The 21,205-nt window shown below is 47.8% G+C and overlaps 1 protein-coding gene across 6 annotated transcripts; it reads right to left on the reverse strand.

The window, feature by feature from the left end:
- Positions 1–78: 78 nt before the first annotated feature.
- On the reverse strand, positions 79–20,557 carry TMPRSS6 (transmembrane serine protease 6). 6 transcript variants are annotated; one of them, XM_021554082.4, is made up of 18 exons: positions 18,045–20,557; positions 16,005–16,161; positions 15,687–15,829; positions 15,465–15,532; positions 14,057–14,241; positions 11,338–11,379; positions 10,300–10,504; positions 9,843–9,979; positions 9,521–9,633; positions 8,938–9,047; positions 7,716–7,861; positions 6,697–6,795; positions 4,648–4,761; positions 4,250–4,366; positions 3,360–3,528; positions 2,684–2,955; positions 1,866–2,002; positions 79–1,171 (listed from the first exon to the last, which is right to left on the reverse strand). In XM_021554082.4, the coding sequence occupies exons 2-18, from the start codon at positions 16,150–16,152 to the stop codon at positions 1,013–1,015; spliced, it is 2,364 nt and encodes a 787-aa protein (XP_021409757.2). In that variant the 5' UTR covers positions 16,153–16,161; positions 18,045–20,557; the 3' UTR covers positions 79–1,012. The 6 variants fall into 6 exon arrangements, with proteins under 6 accessions (XP_021409757.2, XP_021409760.2, XP_085425324.1 ...); XM_021554085.3 differs by having other exon boundaries at positions 17,699–20,557; XM_085569198.1 differs by having other exon boundaries at positions 16,928–20,557.
- Positions 20,558–21,205: the final 648 nt, after the last annotated feature.

Below are 21,205 nucleotides of genomic sequence, written 5' to 3' on the forward strand. Positions count from 1 at the left end.
CAGGACTGGACTTTGATCAAAAACATATAAACCTCAAGATAATTTTTAGCAGAGTGAGGCAAACTGGAGCCAAAAAAATTCTCAAATTAATTTTATTTATAATTCCAGAGTGGCTAATTATGTACACACAAACACATACACGCACATATATCTTTAGTTAAAAAAACCAAACCTGCAGCAGTTGCAGTTTAAGCCCTGAGCCCTGAGGCCTTCTCCTTCATCTCCTGCAATACCTGAGATAGGAGATGGAAAAGGTTGAGATGCCCTGATGTTAAAGGTATTTAGAAGGGCTGAGGGAAGGGGATGGGAGCCTGCTCCAGCATTTTTACTGGGGGAAGTGCAGCAGTGGAGGCAGGGTGCTGCTCCAGCAGGGAGGCAGGACACGTGCTTGGGGGTGCGATGCTGGGCTCATGCCTGGGAGTCAGTGAGACGTGAAGAGTTGGCTGGCTGAGCTGAACAGCACACTGAACAGCACACGCCAGCTAAGAAAAGAAGCAATTAGGGAGATGGAAGAGGAGGAGTGATGGGAGGGGAAGGGGGATGAAGGATAAGCAGCAGGAAGGAAGAGGGAGGCAGATTGATTTCACAGTTACTGGAATCTCTAACTACATCAGTCACATTTTCTTCCAGCAAATGTTCCAGCATAAGACTGTGGCTGAATCACATGGTTCATGGAAAGTTCAACTCCCCTTATTCCTCTTCTCATACACCATCAGCTTGGGTCTATTGCTGTGTGTCATGTCATTGCTCCCCCAGCTCCCCCACCTGCCTCTGTTCTCTCCGCTTTTGTATGGATGGCTTAAAAACCCTTTGGGGTGCTCCCTGGGAAGCACTAATGGGGAAGTGTTGCTTTTCTCTGCAATCCTTGCAGCAGCCTTTTTTTGCCCAGTTCAGAAGAGCATCCTGGGTCTGACAACACCCCACACTCTTTGGGAGTCAAGTGAGCAAGATCAGGAATGAGTGCCATGTGAGTGTGTAGGTGTGATCGGGAGAAGACAGAGATGCACTTTTTTCAGCTCATGGTTTGGTTCATCCAGCCCAGCACTTGTGTGATCCTGGTGTATACTCCATAGTGATTTGCACGTGCACATCCCATTCCCCAGCTGACCAAACCAGCCAGAAACCATCTGCCACTGGGTTCTTTGCAGGCCAGTGGACCTCCAGAATCACCCTAGAAAAAAGAAAAGTAATATGAAGTGGTGGTGATCCACTAGCTTCTGCTGCTGTCTGATTACACTGTCTTTGAGCCCCTCTGTATACAGATCCCTGTATCCCCTCAGCTCATGCCTGGGACATTTGCAACATTCCTTGTACCTTAGGCAGATGTCAAAAACAGTCTCCAGTGCAAACATCTGACTCAGTTATACCTTCATCGGGCAAGTTCCTCCCCCTCAGCCAGGTCCCAAAAAGCTGATTGTGCTACTGATTCCTCCTGACCCATATGGCATTTCCAAATATGTGGCAGGCAAGGATGATTGTTGGAATTTAATTGTCTTCCATGAGGGATGTCAGAGAGGAATTCCTTGAGATTAATAGTAATGAAGGAATACACAGGTTACTGTGTATGACAGGTGCTAAAGAGGCTGAGGGTGTAAGAGACTGATGTAATCACCTGACTTGAAAGTGGGAGGTAGAGTGGAGAATAGTCTGAAATGAGAAAAGGGTAATTTGACTGTATTTGGATCCTGTCTAAGGCAAGGAAGAAGTGGTCATGAGAGCTGTTGTTGGCTGCTTAGATCAGAGCAAGTGTTGGGAAAGTGACCTTATATGGTCTTTTCTCCCTCAATTCAGGCTGTGGATTGCATTTGATGTGGAACATATCCCACCTCTGGTAGTCAACCCTGATCCCACAACTCCTCTGTCACCTGGCAGGCATCCTTCTTGCCCTGGTAGTACCCAGCACACAGCATCCTGGGAGTAATCATGTAGTGATAAGCCTCGCTGCAGATGTTCTGCTGGATGAGCTGCACGTCCACCTTCTGCAGAACATTGCTGATATGCCCTGAAAAGTAGAGCACCTAAATTAGCACAGGTGAGCTATGGTGGAACTTCCCCTAGCCCATGCCTACCTCACTGCATGCCAAAACCTGCCACTGGAATTTCTGTTCTGCTCTCCACTGCCATCACAGTCTCTGACTTTCAGCGGAGCACTTTTTCTGCATGGAAGGCATGACATTCCCCTTCATTCCTTTCCCTACAGGGATATGTTGGGAGCACTTCAGTTTTTGGGATAAGGAGTATTCTGCTTTGGGGAAACATCTGGGTTACCAGAATCTTGGGTTTGTTGCTCACTGAAATGGATGTTAAGCTCTTCTGTCTAAGAGTACAAACCAGGAGTGTCCAGTTCTGTATAGTCTCCTGAGTGTTTCCAGTCAGGAAGCAGCTGGAGCAAGTCTGTAAGAGGGTGAAGGCACTAAGCTGACCTGAAGGGCTGTTCTAGTCTTTGGATGAAGAAACACATGCTGTCCCCATACAGATTACCAGACTGCCATGCCTGCCTCTCCACATGAGGTTTCAGGGCACTCAACAGATAACTTTGGCCAACCTATTACCAAAATCAGAAGGAGTGAAGGAGGCACAATGTTTTGGGATGAGCAGAAGCCTGTTCTACCTATGACACATCTGAACCTATGTTTCTGCCTCAGCCCTGCTGCAGTAGGCCACCAACAGACCTTGAACCTACCACCTTCCTTGAGGGCTCCCCAGCCAGTGATCCAGCAAAGAAGGCCAGGCTCAAAGATGTGAGAAGGAGGAGGCAAGCAGATGGGCTGGATTAAGGGTGAGATGATCACAGGATGATCCAGCTGGAGCAAGGCCACATCATAATCGTGGCTGTCCTCCTCGTAATAAGGGTGGAGAAAGAGATGGATAACCTTGAAGGACACCTCTGTATGGCCAGTGGCATTTTGCAAGTATTTACCCAAGTAAACGGTCCAGATGGAGGGGGAGGCCAGCCTGTAGAATGCAGCAGAGGAGCTTGGGACACAAAGGGCACACTTTGCAGGTAATGCTGTCCCCATCCTAGCACATGCTGACATCTCCACAGCTGTGACAGTGTGGGGACAACACAGAGCCAAAACAAAGGTAGAGGTGTGCAGCATCTTCCACTATCATTGTCCCCTCAAAGCTGCTCTGCAAATTCCAGCATTGCCCCTTTTCCCCTGCACACACCACCAGATAATACTGCATATATCCATACCCCTTTCTTCAGTTCCAAGCCATGGAGAAGCATGGCTGAAGTGCCAGAGGAGGGGTGCAGCTGCCCCGTGACAGTTTCATCAGTCAGAAGAGCCTCCCATCATGCATGACATGGAAAGCAATGCAAATCTTTCCATCCAGCACCTCCCCTCTCCATTTACCTCTCATCCTGGAAGCAGTGTGCAGCTGAAACCACCCAGCGGTCAGCAATGAGTGTTCCCCCACAAATGTGGCGGCCCCGAACTTGCAGGCTGGCCTGCCATGGCCATTCCCCTTCCACAGAATTCATACCACCCACAATCCTGCTGAGAGGGGCTTGCATCCCACAGTCTGAGGAGGACACACAACAGGTACTTCAGGGAAGGAAGGGAACATGATATACTATGCCCGCCCTTCCTTTCCTACTTATGTGACTAAAGAGTTTGACCTCTAATTGCTTGTTTTACACAGCCAGCACATACTTTATGTACTGCCCAGGACAGGTCTAGTGAGCACTCCCTTCCAGCATTCCCCAAATCCAGCTGCAACCTGGGGATGCCTTTGGGGCAGCATGCTGGCTGTGCTGTCAGAAGACTCTCCTGGTCATTCCCCTTCACTGCCTACTGAGGCTCCAGAAAAAAAAACAAGTAGGGAAATCAAAACATTAACTCTCTCACTACCAGTGGCCATGCAGACATGAGTGATTTTCCTGGTTGGAGCCTCGTACAATGGCATATAAGTCAACACAGTGGTCAAACAGGCAGCCTGTGGTTTTAACCTGGCCTGTGAGACATGTCTGTCTGATCTGATGCCTCTGCCTGAAGGAGGCAGGGAGCAGCTGTCCGAAGAGCAAGAGCTTGCTCATAATCAGCACAGAGTTGGCTCGTTGCTGCTGTCCCTGCCACTGCAGGGTGGAGCAGGGGCACTGGTACTGTGGGACTGAGGTGGGGAGAAGGTGGTGGAACAAGGGGGTGTGGGTGCTTCATCTGGGTGGTGGGAGAAAATGGGGCAACTTGCAGCTACATGTCATCCTGAACCTGCCTGGCTGACATGTGGCTGATCATTTCCTCACCACAGTGATTCTCATCAGACAGGTCCTTGCAGTCTGCAGTGGTGTCACACAGGGGGTTGGGTTTCTTCACACAGGTCCCGTCTTCACAGCGGTAGGTGAAAGGACCACAGGGGACCCCTGAAAAAAGGAAGGGAAGCCAAGACTGAGAGAGGGAAGCTGGTTGTAGATGCAGCCTTAAGTCCTTTAAATGAGGAGAAAGGGCAGCAGAGAGCTTGGGGGAACTCCTTAAATGATGACAGGGAATTTCCTGAACAAACAGCTCACAAACATTGTGAGGAGGCTGGGCGAGCTAACTCCCAGATGGTGCCCTTATGTCACATGTGGGAAGTACTCTACAGACAGCCTTGGTTCAAACACAGGTTTGGGCATTTGTCATCCCAGCACTGTCCCCTCCCTACCTCCACTGCAGTGCTCCTCATCACTCCCATTGACACAGTCCAGCTGCTGATTGCAGACCCTGCTGAACTCAATGCAAGTGCTGTCCTCACGGCACTGGAACTTTGCAGGGCACACTGCACAGGAGGGAAGCACATGGGATCAGGCAAAGACAAGGTGTGAGGTCAGGGTCATAAGCCCTGCAGTCTCTACAGCCTCTTCCCCCACCTCATAAGATGTGCTTAAGACCAGCTCTGGTATAGTGCAGCTGTGTAGCTTTTGCCTGATCTGCATTGTATGCGTGCACCCTGTCTTACACTTTGCTGTTGCTGACTTAACTTTTCTTGTCTTGGCTTCAGACCCACCTCAGCACTATGTACTTGTCTTGAGGTCCATGGACTCTTCAGTTACCACCACCAGTCCTGGTCTGCTTGCCTTGTTAGAGTTTTGTAGGACTGTGTCCTGTCTGGTGAGGGCACTGTTCCTCCTGCCTTGCTGTCAGCCCCAGCTCATGGGTACTGTTTCATACACACCAGCACCTCCCCTTGCAGCTGAGTCCTGAACAACAAAGGATTCTACAGTGTCCATGAGTTCTGATGGACACTGGAGGATGGAGATTCATCTAAGCTGCCTGCCCACTTAGAGTTGACTTATCTTCTCAGATTTCCATAGCAGGAACTTGTTCTGTTTGTGTGTACCATTTTCTTACTGCAATAACTATAATTATTTCATTAATAACATGAAACTTCTAGATGACTAAAGGCACATGAAGGTCTCAGGCAACTTGAACTTATATTTTAAAGACAGGGATTTTCCCATACCAATATAGAGTGAATAATCAGAGATGCGCTAGTGGCAAGAGTATAAGAAAGGGAGGAAATAATAATGTTTCTATTTTCTTTTTCAAATATAAAGTAATGTTGGAAAAACACTGAGAAACTGTGGGAGTTTCTGTCAGTCTTGGTCTGTGCCAACCTGTGAAACTGAATGACATGATATCCCTGGGGCCAAGGAGATACTGGGATTCAAGAACAGATTAGATATTCAGAAGGATGCAAATGTATCCATGTCTACAGGAGGGAAGCATGCAGACCCTGATGTCAGACAGCTGGATGATGGGACAGAGCACATTGTCAGCAACACTGCAGACAATATAAAATGCAGCTTCAGCAATCTTATGTGAGCTCTCACATTTCTAGCACTGAATTAAAGCTTCCTTAGAAAGATTTCTCTTCCTTTGACTTTAGACTTTTCCTACACCTTCCTCTGAATCTTTCAAAACTGGCCACTCTCTCCAGTGGTTCAGGGCTCTTTATCTGTGAAAAAAAACATCTGTAGGAAACAACTAATGAAAAGTTAGTGGTGGCAGCAATATGATGAGCCCCCATCACACCAGAGGTGAGAGAAATAATGATTTAGGTGTCGTGTTTAAGCGTGAATTGCTGTTCCTATGAGAATGGGGCTCTGCAGGAGTTCTGAGATGCTGCAGAGTACAGCCTGAATCAGCACTAAATGCTTTTAGCATGAAGAACCTATTGAGGCTGATCAAGGACTTCGATGCTCCCATACTGGGGCAAAATACATGAGTGAGGATCTGTACAGATGAAGTGTCACAAATGGCCTGGGGGGAAAAGAGGAGAGAGAAGGGAAGCAGGTGGGCTTGGGGAAGTGAGAGCAGGGAGGGGGATGCTGAGGGGTGTGACAGCAGAGGGGGCTGTAGGCCAGGGCTGAGGCTGTTGTAGACCCTGGGTGGGAGGAAATCAGAACAAGGTGGGGGACAGCTTGGGCAGGGGGCTTCTTTCAGGCTGCCTGGAACTCTTGGTGCTCTTGCTACTAGCAGACTCTCCCGGGAAAGCTGTACTGTGAGAGAAGCCAGAAGCTTTCCAGAGCAGGCTAAAGCCATACAGCAGTGGGATGAGACTTCTAAGGGCATGGAGGTTTAAGTTCCTGAAGTTGAGGTACAAGGCTGTGTCTTGGTCACCCAAATCCTCCCCATCTCTCCCTGCCTCTGGAGGAGCAAGGGGCTGCGTCTTGCTGAGACCAGGGACCAGTGGGGAGAAGAAATCACTCACCACAGTTTCTCTCATCCAGCCCATTGGGGCAATCTTTGATCCCGTCACAGGCTGGGACACACAAACCATTCACCAAACACAGAAACTCCCCAGGACAGGCTGTGAAACCAAAAGAGAGTAATTACTCCCCAGTGACTGGAAACCTCTTGGCAGCAGAGCACCATGGCTTGAGATGGTGGAACTGCACAGCCTCCTGACCACGCAAGTACTGCTGCAGTGTACTTCACTCCCCAAAATCTGCCATGTCATCTGCTCTTAACAGGGACATATGGAGCCAGGATATGCACCAGGGGAAAGAGGGTTTTCACTGTTTTGCGTGGTACCAATGGGTAATATGCAGGACAACCACCTCTCTGGCACGCCATATGTCAGGATCACTGCTTTTTCATATCTCCTGAATGCCACGGGAAAGCTGAAACAGGCTCTTTGGTGTTGTTATCAAAACTTACGTGGGACCTTGAAGGGGCTGTTGTTAGACACGTTGACAGGTGTACATATTCAGGAACTGGTGCACATTACTGGCACCCTTTAGAAGGGAGATGGTGAAACCTTAGAAAGACAGACTGTGGGTGGAATTTGCATATGTGTGTATTTGTGTGTGGTTTTATTTATTTCTTGTTTGCACGGATTCCAAGGTGTGCAGGAAACAGCTCTCTCTAAGAGAGCTTGTAATCAAAACAAATGTTGCTTCAAGCAGAGGTGCTTTCTCATTGAATTCCCAAGGCCCGTCTGTGATGTTGACATGAGGGTAAGATTTTAGTCAATTTTGTTACCTTGGGTTTTGTTGCATAGATGCTCTGCCCAAAAGAGGCAGGGCCACATGGGCAGAAACAGCTTTGCACATAATTGCTTCTTCTTTTGGGGGCATCACTGGTATACCACTGATTTATGAGCATCTTCCTGAAGGGTGGATGGCACCTAGGGTTCCCAGGCTGTGCCTTGTGTTTCTCCCAGCAGGAGCCAAGTGCAGAGGGGCTGCTGGTCCCCCCACAAGGGAGCAGGGAGGAACCCAAGCTTACGGTCAGATTGCTTGTACAGGCTGTAAGCTGCCTGTAGGCCAGGGCCGGTTAAGGAGATCTGCGAGGTGAAGGTGATGGTGATGTCAGCAGAAGATGTGACTGGGATCCTCTCAGCGTAGGCTTGCAGGGTCCGCAGGCCACACAACCTGAGGGGCAAATACAGGCGAGGTGGGCTGGGCAGGGAGGCAGGAGACAAAGCAGGGCAAGGGGGCTGGGTGGGGCTGGGGTGGGAAGGGGGTCACACAGACTGGGTACTGCAGGCAAACCAGGAACACAAAAAGCCTTCAGTATGCGTGAGATAAGAGTCCAGAGGGACCCCATCTTTGGACATTTCCTGCTTTCTGGCAAGCACTGAGATCAGGCCATGCAAAGCAGTTCAGTTCTTACGGTGTAAGAAGATTCTCCTTTGTCATCTTCCCTAAGAAGCCTTGTTGTAGAAACTGTGGTGCTGGCAGTTTAAGAGAGGAAGGCAGGGAGAGAAAAAATGGAAATCCTAAGCCAGGTTAACATAAATTCTGGATCGGATCTTTCCTAGGAAGACAAGTTACAGGAACCATGGAGAAGGCACTAATGAGGTAGGTCGGTGGAGGTTTTGGAGGGAAACAGGCAATTTTGCAATAACTGGGAGGAAAACCAAAAGCTATAGGTCCATCTATCTCAGAGCCTGCTTTGCGGAGATGGGAACACAACAGATCTCCATCCTTTACACCTGGGCAGTGGTGAGCAGTAGCCCCAGCTATGTACAGATGCTGTTTGTGGGAAGTCCTGCAGGGGAAATGGCTGCAGTCAAAGCAGGAGGATATGGATAAGGATTTGGAGCTAAGGGGAAAATCTGTACGGAGGTGGCTGCAAGGCAATCGCAACACAGATAATATTGCAGAGGTGGTGACAGGCAGATTTGCAAACACAAGGAGGCGTGGGAGGACACCAAGGTTACACACACAGGAGAAAACTAAGAAGCCTGATGCAAACAGCAAGACAGAGAAAGCAGGTTGGTAGCTTGAAGCAAATCTTTGAGAAATGTTTTCACTGGGGAGAAAGTGAACAAGATGAGCACAAAAGCCAGAGGCACCAGTACAAAGAGTGGCCACTGAAGAGCTCAGTGTATGGCTCTTCTTCCTCACATATGGCGGCTGAAGTGAGCAGGGAACCTGCAGAGGTTTAATCCCTGTTTTATCCCAGGTGGGAAGTGAGAGACAGAAACCAGGACCCCACCACACACCTTCTGTTCTGAATGATCCACTGGCCTTGGGTACAGGGCAGGTCATGCTTCTGTCTGCTGAGTGCGTAGGCGTCGAACCAGAGGGTGACCCCATAGTCAAGGGATGGGACCTGCAGACAAGGGAGTGCAGAGCAGAGGGTAGATGGCTCCCAGGAGTGTTACAGCACACTCCATAAGTCAGAAACGAGCAGAGCAAAGGTGAAGGCCAGATGTGTCTGACCACACTGCAGGTCAGAAAAAAAGCATCCTCTAAAGTGGAGCCATGCCACAGCCCAGGGTGGCTCTGTTGCTGGTGTCAGAGCCTGGCAATTCTTATAAATTCCTATCAATCTGATTCTGTTTTGAAGAACTTGTCTGGAGATCAGATTTCAGATTCCTCCTCAGCTACGGCATTTCTGTGCTGGTATGCAATATTAGACTTCTTCCCCTTCAGAAACACACCTTATGTGGAGGCTGGGCAGGCTGTCACCCTCTTCTTGCTTCTCATGATGCTCTGAGAGCCCAGGCTGTACCCCCACAATGTGCAGAGTGCAGCCCAGGTTTTGGGGACAGGGTGGATGCTCTTGTGGGAGCTGGCTCTTACCGTCATGTGCCAGGTGCATTGCGTGTTGGGCGAGTAGTAGCTGGGGTAGTGTGGGGTGCCGATCTTCCCCTGCAGCTCCAGGCTCTCCCGCAGAGTTATATTCACTTCACAAGCTGTAAATACAGACATTCAAAGCCCTGCTCTCTGTCAGCTCAGCCTCAGCCTGGGGAGGCCATGCAACCTGCCTTTTACTGACTATCCCTGCAATCCAGAATGAATTCTGCCACTAACAGGATATAGGACATCCAGGAGCTGTGATACTGCTGGAGAAAAATCAATCTTCTCCCTGTAACTACAACCACTCTCCTCCAGCCTTCCTCACCTTCGAGGGGCACCACCTGTGCTGAGAGGATGAAGGGATCATAGTAGCTGTACATGGCTTTCTTCCACACAATGGACATGACAGGGCCAGATGAAAGGACTTCAATGATGGGCTCCTGCCGGCTGCAGCCATAGATCCTCAGGGGAAAGAGATAAAAGGAGGAGAGTGAAGTAAGCAATAAACAAATGAAAGAGAAGAATGAGCAAGAGAGGCAATGGATATCTGTGTAATCCACACATAGAGGTTGTAAGGCAAACAAAGAGCCAACAGCGACAGCTCCTGCAGCATGGTGCTGTGAGACATATCCCACATCAGTGACTTCAGCTGCTCAGCAACAGGCAGGCTGTACATCCAGGACAACCTCCTCTGATGTCGTCTGACACCTTCCCCTTCTGTGGTGTGTGGTGCCATCCTGCCTGTCTTCCCACCGTGTTCTCCCTGCTCAGGAGCTACCTACGAGGTGATGAGGTGTTTCTCCAGGGGCCCAGCTGCGTCGTACATTGCCAGGCGGTCCCTGCAGTCAGGCAGAGTCCACTCCAGGCGTAGCTTGATCATGTAGCCCTTGAGGCCATGGAGGTGCCAAAGACAACTGGAGGCCAGATAGTCAGGGCCCTCCAGCCTTAGGACATCATCCTCCTGGACATAGCTGTACCTGTAGCAACCTGAAATAGACGTGGTTGTAAGAGATATTAAGATATGGGATTGTCACTTGTCACGGTGTAAGCCGTTTTTTAGGGTAAGGCTGACTCATCCCAATGATCTCGGTTTACTTTTACGTACATTGTGGTGGCACTGATCCTTCTGTACCATTGCCCCAGTTTCTCTAAGAACTGTCCCCTCTTCCTTGGTTAACCTGATACTACCTCAGGCTTTAAATATCAGCACAGCACAGTTATCTTTTACTGGATTTATTTACTTTTTCACCTCTTTTTCCTCTCAGCCCCATATTCTTCCTAGCTTTTTATCTCCCTCATCTGAATTCCAGCTTTCAGAAGACCAGGATTTTTGAGTAAGTATCAGCTTAAAGGTGAGCTTCTAATAGCATATATAATGCAAGCTGCCAGACAGAGAACTTACAACACTGCCTGAAATTACTAAAAGCATCCTCAAACATTGCAAAGACAACAGACTCCTAAATGAGGCACATCCAGTACAGAGCCATGCAGGAAACCCCCACTCCAGTCAGCAGCATTGCATGGGGCTTGCAATCAGCACTGTGGCACCAGTATACCCAGCTATTTCACAGCTCTCATTAGGACCAGGACAAGTCTGAGATGGCTGCATTGCCCCTGGCAGCTGGCATTTCTGCCCAGAGCCATCCAGTACATATCAGTCATGTAGTTTGTAACTGGCCAAGCAGCAGCACTGGTACTCCCTTGCTCCTATCTCCCCTTCCCAGGATTTACAACTCCAGGAGGCCAAAAAGCTTTTTGTCCCCTGTGAAAATCCCTCCCATAAAGTCATGAACTCAAAAGGAAAGGAAAAGGTAGCCTACCCAGAGTGGATTGCAGCACTACTATGTCTTTCACACTGGATTCTGTTAGAAAGAAAGTATATAAAGGAAAATAAACAAAAACATAAACTGGATAAAAAAAAAAGATAATCTGATCACCTAGCATGATAGGTGAGGACACCCTTCCTTCCTTATGTAACTACCTCACTCAGACCTTCAGCATGGGGTTACGGTCCAGGTACCTCTCTGTTCTCCGGGACCTGTTCAGTCATGCCTTCCCCAGCCCATCTCTCTGGGAAATTTTTCTACCCCTGACTCAAATCCAACAGCCCTAATTCTCGTTTCCAGCCCACCAGGGACTTCTCTGCCTTTTTCCTTGCCAGTTTTGGTATGCTGTTCAAGGACCTCTTCCCCTTCCCAGGAGGGCTGGGCAGTCACTCCCCTCCTCTGCCAGCCACATCACAGGGTACAGCCCCACTTCCCAGAGCCTTCACCATCTGCTGTCCCACTTTAAAGGATGCCCAGTCAAAAATATGGGAGTCACTGTGGATGGAGGAGCTCTCTTTTGATGACCACTGTGCAATGAGCAACTCAACATCCTTGCAGAGCCCACATTTGGAGAAGGGAGTTGAAGAGAAAGTGACCATCAGGGAACTACAAATCTCTGCAAAACAGTCACGGGCTGGATAACACTCAAGAGAACTGGGCTTTTCTCCAGCCTCCCAGCTGGACTGGAATCAGCCAGAGATCAGGTGCTTCTGGGAATAATTGCCAAAATAAAATGCACTGTGAGGTCAGCTGGGTGTGAGGATTGTTGCTGGGGGCTTGCCTAGGTCAGGGCTTTGGTAGCTTCCAAGCAAATCTGTGGGGAGAGATGAGTGGTTTTGTCATAGCAAAACCAGTTGTTGTGGAAAATAGGATCCTGCAGGCATAAGGCCTGCTCCTAGGCAAGCTCATGTGCTGTAGGGAATTGCCTGTGCAGAGCTGGTAGTAAGTACTCCTTTATCTGGAGGTAATAAAACCGAATTCCTGTAGAGAACAGCAAGTCCTGAATGATTTTTGGGGAAGGGGAAGCTAGCGTACCGGGGTGAGTGTGGCTATTAGTAACAATAAAGCACTGGTGATGTTGGAGAGGTTCCTGTAGCAGTCAATGGTTTGCAGCTCTGAGTCTCAAGGCAGAGTTTAGAGTTGAGCAGGCTGGCAGGAGTCTGCCAGAAAGCAGTGAAGTGCTAATGACCTGCTATTAGCTGGCTGCTTCTTCACTCTAACTGTACAGGGCAAATGGAACCAGAGGTGAAGGCACTGGCTGGAGGTCACCCTTGCTCAACAGTATAAGAAATTTCTGGCTTTTGTCTCACTTATCAGGGTGTACTTCTGACTGGTAGTCAGAAGCAGAAGGAACTGGATAAACTACAACTGGTGCGTTAAGTCCAAAATAGAAAGAAGTGTGGTCTGCTGAAATGAATCAAACAGTGAAAGAGATGCAAAGCAAATAAGAGGGAACTGGGAACAGCTAAAATTATGGCACCATCATTTTTATTTGTTTATAAGTTGCATTATGAAGTGAACTAATAAGAGGAAAATGCTAGATGGGCTGACTTGGAAGGATTTAGCATATTTCTTTGTGATATCTTTGTAAAGGAAGTTCATTTAAATTGGCTGAGCATAGGATCTGGTATGCTGGAAAACAAATCCTAAGTAGAAGTAAGGAACTAATGGTAACCGTGGGAGGAGATGTCTTGATAAGATGCTAATGCAGCTTCTGACTAAGACCTTAAAATGATGGTCTGGATGAGGGAGTGAAAATAATTTAGAGGAAATTGAATTTTCTTTACAGGCACCCAGAAATGACCCACAAAACAATTGGTATGTGGGGGTAAAAGTTAGAGAGTATGGGTAGGATATAATAAAAGAAGCTTCATCTTAGAATAATGCAAGTTTGCATGCCTGGGAAAAAAAAAAAGAAACAAAAAAACCCAAACAACTTGGAGATTCAACATCTCATTTGAAGAAGAAACTTGGAAATAGGAGCCCTAAGAGGAGGAGAAGAAACACAGTGTATTGTAAAACCTATGAGATTTGGTACTCTGTAAGAGGGAACAGACTAGGCTCACAAATTAAGCCTCATTACAATAATCAGATATAAATTCCATTGGATTTGTATGCATTGACTACATATACATCCCTAGTCCCTTACCTAACACCTACTCTGGAGCAGTTTTGCATGGGTGGCTTTTAAAACAGGCTGCGACCTTCACTGTGAGCAACAATAAATAATCCTTAAAATCGTATGTCAGGAACTGAAGTGACAATGATGCTTTGTCTCAGAGGAAGACTTAGTGGTGACTCAGATATGTTGCTTTTATTCTATCAAACAGTTTGGAATAATCTCCCAAAGGAAAGTAGCAAACCTAAGTGCTTGGTATTTTCAAGTTGAGCTGATCAAAGTCATGACCTAAGACCTTGCTCTACAAAACACAAAGCTGATGGGTGAAAAAAAGAATCACCTATCTGATCATGGTCAGGTGTATCTCCAATATTTTTAATCCTTCAAAGGAAGGATTTTTTTTTTAATCAAAGCTCAGTTATTCTCTATTAGGAAAAAAATGTGTAAAATTTTATCTCCTGATCCTTACTATTTCTCTCATCCTCTTCAGGTTTCCTCTGTCTCCTTCAATAGACTCCTGGCCTTTTCTCCTAACCTTCTACATCATGGAGCATTTCTGACTGCTCAGGCCACAGCTGAGCAGCTGGTACTTACCCAGGAGAACCAGAGAGTCTGGGTTGACTCTGTACTCCTTCTGGTAGGACAGGCTGCCTGAGCTGTTGAAGCTGGTGGAGAGCTCTTGGTGGAGCACTGTGTTTACCCTCTCAGCAGTTGCCTCCTTCTGCTGACTCTCAGGGATTTGGAGGGTGAACCAGAAGAAGAAGGTCAGAGCTCCCTCCCTAACAGAGAAATAGCATGTAAAATATTTTTTCTCTTCGTCTCCAGAATTACTGGAGAGACAAACCCTGGAGAATTACTCTCCCCACTATTTTTCCATAAATCAGACATATCAGTGTAGATTTTCCAACTCTGCTGCTGTAACCCAGAGGAACGTCTCTGAGTGGGGCAGGAGAGCTGCAATATCCATGGTGTGAGTCAGTGCTTTGAGGGAAGAAGCCTCTCCATGCCATCTGGCTTTAGTGATGACCATATGCGCTCAAATTATTATGATAATTAATCAAGACTAGTCTAATGAGTAGTCTCATTTCAGGTAGAAATGGCTTTTGGGTACTACTGACCATGGGTTGAAAAGAGAAACTCAGGACTTCACTGTCTCATCTCCCAGTGGTGACAAGTGGATGATTTATAACTAGGTACTTTATCACAACCCCTTAATGCTGGCCATGCTAAAGCTGCAGGAGACTGTGCCTGGTAAAGTTCTGTTCAACCAGCTGGCAGAGAAAATTGGCTGGAGGAGGGCAAGAAGATTTTGAAACACATCTTTGTTCAGTAAAAGGCTAGAGCAGGATGTGCAAGTTAAACTTTTCTTTCCCCAGTTGAAAATGGAATTACATCAAAGTTGGAATGTTCCTTAGGTAAAGGACAAATTTAGGGGTTGGCTTTTCATAGGGAAAAAATCAGAAGAAAATGACCATCAGTCTGGAAATAATTTCTGCTATCCTGTTCTACTGTTATGACCTGCAAAGCTGTAGTCCCACATCTGTCCCATTCCACTGTTATCCCGTTCCCAGGTGGTCCAGGCTTCTTTGCAGGAATAATTTTTCCATGCTGCATTCTGGCCTCTCCCTTCTGGTGCGTAGAGTCAGACATAAAACAGCTTTCTTGAATTAGAAAAATTAATTCCCAGCTGCTTGGTTTCTAATGCCAAGACATTTTTTTTTTAATCTCTTCCCAATGATTTTTTTTACTCTCTTGAACTTTTGCCTCTCTGAAAAATTTCTCAGTTTTGGCTTTTCATCATGAGCTGGGATGAAGAGGAACATCAAAATATCTCCATCTCTATTATACTGGAACCATTTTGAATCTGGACTGTCTAGCCTAGCTTGGAGGTCATGGCAGGGACTGCAGAAGTTTGTCATGGGCAGATTTCAGTGAAACCAGAGTACAGTTTACTGGAAGCTTTCACACAGGAACAAGCATATATGCTGTGGGTGCTACTCACCCAAAGGCATACACTGTGCTTGAGTTGTAGTACCGACCCAGCTCTGTGGCACGAATCACTTCCTTCAGCTGCAATGAGAACATTGTCTGATTACTATAGGGCAATGTTACAGTGGCTGATCCCATCTTTCATCCCACCAAGCCTGTCCTTGAATGGGAATGCCTGAGTCCTTCTACTCACTGAGCAGCCTCAGGGTTGGCTGTGCTCATGAAAAGCCCTCACCATGTTCTGGAGCTTAGCTGACTCCTCCCAGAAGGCTCTGGACTCCACCTGCCCGAGGTCCGGGGAGTACTGGCGGTTGAGGACCTGGAGGCTGCCACAGTAAAACTGCAGGATGGATGGCTCCAGATGCCATGGTCTGTAGTCTGCCAAGAGAAGACACTACTGGGTTACCTGAGTGATACGTAGGAAAGAGGAGGTTGCCCCTGTGTATGACTGTGTAAAGGCCACTCAGAGTCACTAATGTGCTCTGGGCTGGGCATTGCTTTAACTACCCCTCCTCCACCTCCTGCTGGGGGGGAAAAACATGTGAATTTTTACCTAGGAAATACCAGGTTGCTGCAGCAGCTCCAGCCAGCACAAGAAAGGCTATCCCAAGCAGCACATAGCGGAGGCAGCGATGTGAGTTAGTTTCTGATTTGTCATTTGAGAGGGAGCTGGAGTCTTCCTCCTGTTCCTCGGCCTCCATCAGGTGCGTCTGGTGACACAGCATGCCAGGGTCAGGCTGGTTTTTCTGTTTCCCTTTATAGCTTCTCTGAAGGTATTATGCCAAATCTGTCCTCTTCTCCCCAGATCTATGGCCCCAAGAGAACACTGTGCAAATCATCAAAGACTTTGCTCAGAGCAAATGTGAGTAAAACTGCTAAATCAGTGGGAGACAGGCTTCCAGGACACTGTCTTGTCTACATCTCCTGGTAATCCATTGGTATTCAAAGGCATTCCCTGTGTTTTGCTTCTGTCAAAATTGAAAATTAGTACAATAATGAATTTTTCTGAATACAAAAATGTTGTCTTCCCAGGCTGGGAGTTGTTTTAAAACTGGTATTTTTTTTGTTCTAGAAATCAATGCAGAAGAAAATCTGTGACCTGAAATGTGAGCAAAAGCTGCACAAAGCAGCCACTGCCTGGGAACCTGAAGTTACACTTTGCCTGCTGTGCCATTTTTACTTTGATCCCTAAAAGTAAGCAAATGTTGCCATTCCCACCAGGCCGTGTGTTCCCAGGCAAAGCCAGTGCTGGAACTGGCTCATTAGCTGAGCTAATGAGAAGAAAGCACCTGAATAATCAGCCCTTCACCACCACCTGCTTGTGCCAGAGGACACCTATCTTCCTCTGCCCCTCATCTCCCCCACGCTGCTTCTTTTGCTTCTTCCTGACTGCTTCTCTCCTCTCAGCCCCACACTCTGAGGGTGAGAAATACCATTGCCCAAGAGAGCCACATTATTACTGGTTTTGTTACCCACTTTCCTCCTCCTTTCCTCTGCCATCACACATGACATGCCTGCCCTCAAAGGTTTTCTGTGTTTCTGTGGTTGGAGAGGAAAGGGATGTGGATGCATTTGCGTGGAAGAACGCAGAGGTCTTGTGGAATGCTTGTATCCTGTCTGTGTGTAAGTTGTCTTTGTTCCCAGTGCTGCATGTGGACATGGGGAGAGGAATGCATGGGAGGGACTTGCTACAGCCGAAGGAAGAGGTGGCTGGCCTCATGCAAGTTTTAGCCCATGTGGGTGCCACTGAGCATCACTTGATAAGGATGAATGGGCTTTTCAGCCTCCTCCCCCAGTTACAGAGCCCCAAGCCCTCCAGGCTGCCTCGCAACATGGAGACACATTTGCAGAATGTAAGCACCAGGTAACTCACACCAGAACATTAAACCCAGCCTGGTGAACATCCACACTCTGACAAGCAGTCACACATCCACTTGCTCTAACACACCCTTCCAGAGGGGCAGGCTGTACAAACAGGCCCAGCACAGATTGCCCTCCCTTGCTCTTTGTGGGGCACCTTTCTGTGCAACCCCTGGGAAGGGTCTCCTTCCCAAGGAACCAAACTGGGCAGTCAAGGAGAGCAAGAGCACTTCTCCACTACCACAGCATCCCTTCAGAAACAGCAGGCATAAGCACACAACCATAGATGGAGGGGCAGGGGAGGGAGGGCAGGAAGCAGCAGAAGAGCCTCTTTGTTAGTAGATTTGATGGCAGGCACTGGGGTTTCCCCCAGAGCTGCAGACCTACCTCTAAAGCTTGCTGCTGCCTGTGAGACCTGGCCCACACCCCAACTCACACCTGCAGGGAGTGGGGGAGGAAGCAGGACATCTATTTACCCAGCTCAAGGTCTCCTCAGTGATCAATAACCTGGTGCCATGTCCCTTCAGCTCGGCCTTTGTCCCGCACCATCCTGCTGCAGTGGGTCAGCACACCCTGCACAATGACTGTTTTCTTTTCTGAAATGGAGGATTTGGAGGCTTACAGCAGGAGAAGATCTGCAGGCTGAGCAGGGGAAATCCAGAAAAAGTCAAGGTAGGAGCACCTCTAGCCGTGCAGAGAAGAACAATCCAGGAGACTGGTGCAGATCACTTACATTGTCCTCCTTGGGGGACGGGGAGTTGCTGAGCAACTGCTGTGTTTCTTAGCCACCCTCTTAGGTCCCATGGGTGCATGCTCCCCAGCGCAGGGATGGAGCAGATGCTGCCTGGCAGGGGTAGATGGCTGGAAGGAGGGAAGACGGCAGTACAGAGCAGGTCTGGTCACCACAGTGGTCATCAGATGAAAGCAAAGCACAGTGCCTCTCAGTGCCAGCTTCAGAGACTCCCTCTTGTCTTCTTGCACTTCTCGCTGCCCAGTCTTCCGACACTGGGCTCCCCAAACTCAGCTGCACCACCAGTCACACCTGCCTGCAGCATTTGCTTTTCTTCCAGCCCCAGGTCCTCCTCAGCTACTTTTCCTACACAACCTTCTGCTTACAGTCCTGCAGGTCTGTATGTGCCCCTTTGTTTTTCACAGAAAGCAGAGACACTGCAGCTAGAGCAGAGTAAACAGAATTATTCTGTCAATAAATGGGTGACTCCTGACTCAGGGCTGAGCTCTAGCCAGTGACATCGACCCGGGATTGAGTTTATCTGGGCCAAGGCTCACTTGGGCTCATTTTGGCAGCTGTGCAGGGATATTTTTCAGCTCTGTCAATGGACCAGGTTTAGTCTGGGACTTCATGAAGACCAAAAGCCATTGCTATAGTTGCCTCATGGTAGATTCTAGTAGATAAACATTAAATGTAGGTAGAAAGCTGCAGTGTTTGACTGGGAATGCTTTCAGAACTACTCAAGAGATTTGAGACCTAATTTCACTTTTAAAAGTTACTTTGAACCAGAATTTCCACAGATAATGAGGGACAAGCAGCATCTTTAGGCATGTACGTATTAATATATAGCTTTTCTAACTTTATGTTATGAGGGGCTTGCCACAGTGGGTCAGAACCCATCTGAGAGTATTTCTCAATGCCAAAAACCTTACTTTTTTTTGAATTAAATTTTCCTGGAAAGAAAAATCTTCAATCTCTGGTGTTTTCAGCAGAACAAAAAATGTAGAATCTCAATCTGATCTATCTAAGCAAGCATACCACATCTATCACCACAGGCTTTTGAATCAACCAAGGACCCAAACCCTTGATCAGATCTTACTTCAGAGGAATTTTTTTACTGCAAGTACCCCTTGCTTTCTGTTTCTCCACGGCAGAAAAAAAAAAAAAAAAAAAAAAAAAGGAAGAGATGTGGGAGGAGGCTGAGTGGTATCTATTTATGAACAAGGTATCTTGGAAAGGAGATGAGAAATGTGACTGCTATCTTTGCTGTCTCTAGGCTTAAGATAAAGAGAGGACTCGTGCCTGTGGCTGTTAGCTTGATATTTTCCACATCAGTATTTTCCACACAGCGCTGTTGTTGAGCTTTGGTTTGCCTCTGGTACTGATGGACACGGCCGTAGCGTGTTTCTGTGGGTTTGAGAACCACGCACCGTGTTCTCACGGGCTCGAGAAGGGACTGACTGCTCCCCGTGTGACATTTCCAAAGGGCTGTTGGGAACCCAGCAGCAAAAGGTCCCCAGATGACTGCGAGTGGCATTCACAACCCGCGTTACTCACATATCACCACATGATCTCATCTTCCTGGAAGAAAGGTCCGGTTATCGCCAGATCTGACGCCGAGCACTTCCTGCCGCAGTGTGTCACACGTTCACACCCAGCATGGCTGCGAAAGCTCCGCAAGCAGCTTGCCAGCTCCAGAGCTGACATTTTCACAAAAAGCAAGGCTGGGGGGCTGGGGGGTGTGAAAAAATACCGAGCCAGCAGGACAATCCTCAGGAGCTTGCTACAGGATCACCTCTGCTTTCTTGTTAAGTGTCTGAGTTCCTTGGGGTATGGAGTAGGAAGGAGAGCTAAAGGTATATTAGTCCTAACAAAACTTCACCTAGTTCCCTATTAGAAAAGTTGTTAATCATTTTCCCTCACCCGAAGGACAGAAAAACACTGTAGATTACTTAATGTTTTGTTTATTTACAAAGAAGCAAACGTGGTTTTTTGTACTCAGCAGCAAGATATACTCAGTAAGAGTACAGATATATAGTTTGGTCATGCAGAGAGAAAATTAGAATGGAGAAAGTCCAGCTAGAACTCAATCTAGCTACTGTCGTCAAAAATAACAAATACATTAATAACAAAAAAAAAGGGTCAAGGAGAATCGTCATCCTCTATTTGACTTGGCAGGGGAATATTGTCATCAAGGATGAGGCTGAGCTACTTAATGCCTTCTTTGCCTCAGTCTCTAACAGCAAGACGAGATATCCCCAGGGTACCCACCGCCCTGAGCTAGAAGACAAAGACAGGGACAAGAACAAGCCCCCTATAGTCCAGGAGGAAGTAGTTAGTGACCAGCTGTGCCACTTAGACACTCCCAAATTTTTTGGGCTGGATGGGATCCATACAAGGGCACTGAGAAAACTAGCAGAAGAGCTCACCAAGCCACCTTCCACCATTTATCAGCAGTCCTGGCTAGCCAGAGAGGTCCCAGATGGGTGTCACACTGCCTAACCTCCAGTCACCTGGGACTGGAGGTTAGCCAGTGTGACACCCATCTACAGAAAGTACTGGAAAGAGGATCTGAGGAACTACAGGGGAACTACAGGCCCATCAACCTGACCTTGGTGCCACGAAAGATCATGGCACAGGTCACTTTGAGTGCCATCATGTGGCAGGTGCAGCACAACAAAGGGATCAAGCCCAGCCAGCAAGGATTTAGGAAAGGCTTATCCTGCTTGACCAGCCTGATCTTCTACGACAGGGTGAACTTCACTTAGTGGAAGAGGGAAAGGCTGTGGATGTTACCTAATCTTTAGTAAAACCTTTTATACTATATACCACAGCATTGTCCTGGAGAAACTGGCAGGCCATGGCGTGGATGTGTGTACTCTTTGCTGGGTAAAATGCTGTCTGGATGGCCAAGCCCAAAGCATTGTGGCAATGGGAATTAAATCCAGCTGGCATTCAGCCACCAGCAGTGTTCCCCGAGGCTCAGTGTAGGCACCAGATATGTTTAATATCTGTTGAAAATCTAGATGAGGGGATAAAGGGCTCCCCTTTAGTCAGTTTTACAGATGGCACCAAGCTGGCCAAAAGTGTTGATCTCCTGCAGGGTAGGAAGGCTCTGCAGAGGGGTCTGGACAGGTTGGATTGATGAGCCAAGGCCAATGGTA

Source organism: Lonchura striata, chromosome 1A (assembly GCF_050655825.1).
Source record: "Lonchura striata isolate lonStrDom1 chromosome 1A, ASM5065582v1, whole genome shotgun sequence".
Taxonomy (NCBI): Eukaryota; Metazoa; Chordata; class Aves; order Passeriformes; family Estrildidae; genus Lonchura; species Lonchura striata.

Bases quoted from the DNA above. Each gene is read 5' to 3' on its own strand.
- TMPRSS6 (XM_085569198.1), bottom strand. From the start codon at position 17,023: ATGCATCCACATCCCTTTCCTCTCCAACCACAGAAACACAGAAAACCT. The intron at 9,980-10,299 runs GTAGGTAGCTCC...CTTTCCCCTGAG, and splicing joins GAGAAACACCTCATCACCTC to GATCTATGGCTGCAGCCGGC. The intron at 9,634-9,842 runs GTGAGGAAGGCT...CTGTATTTACAG, and splicing joins ACAGGTGGTGCCCCTCGAAG to CTTGTGAAGTGAATATAACT.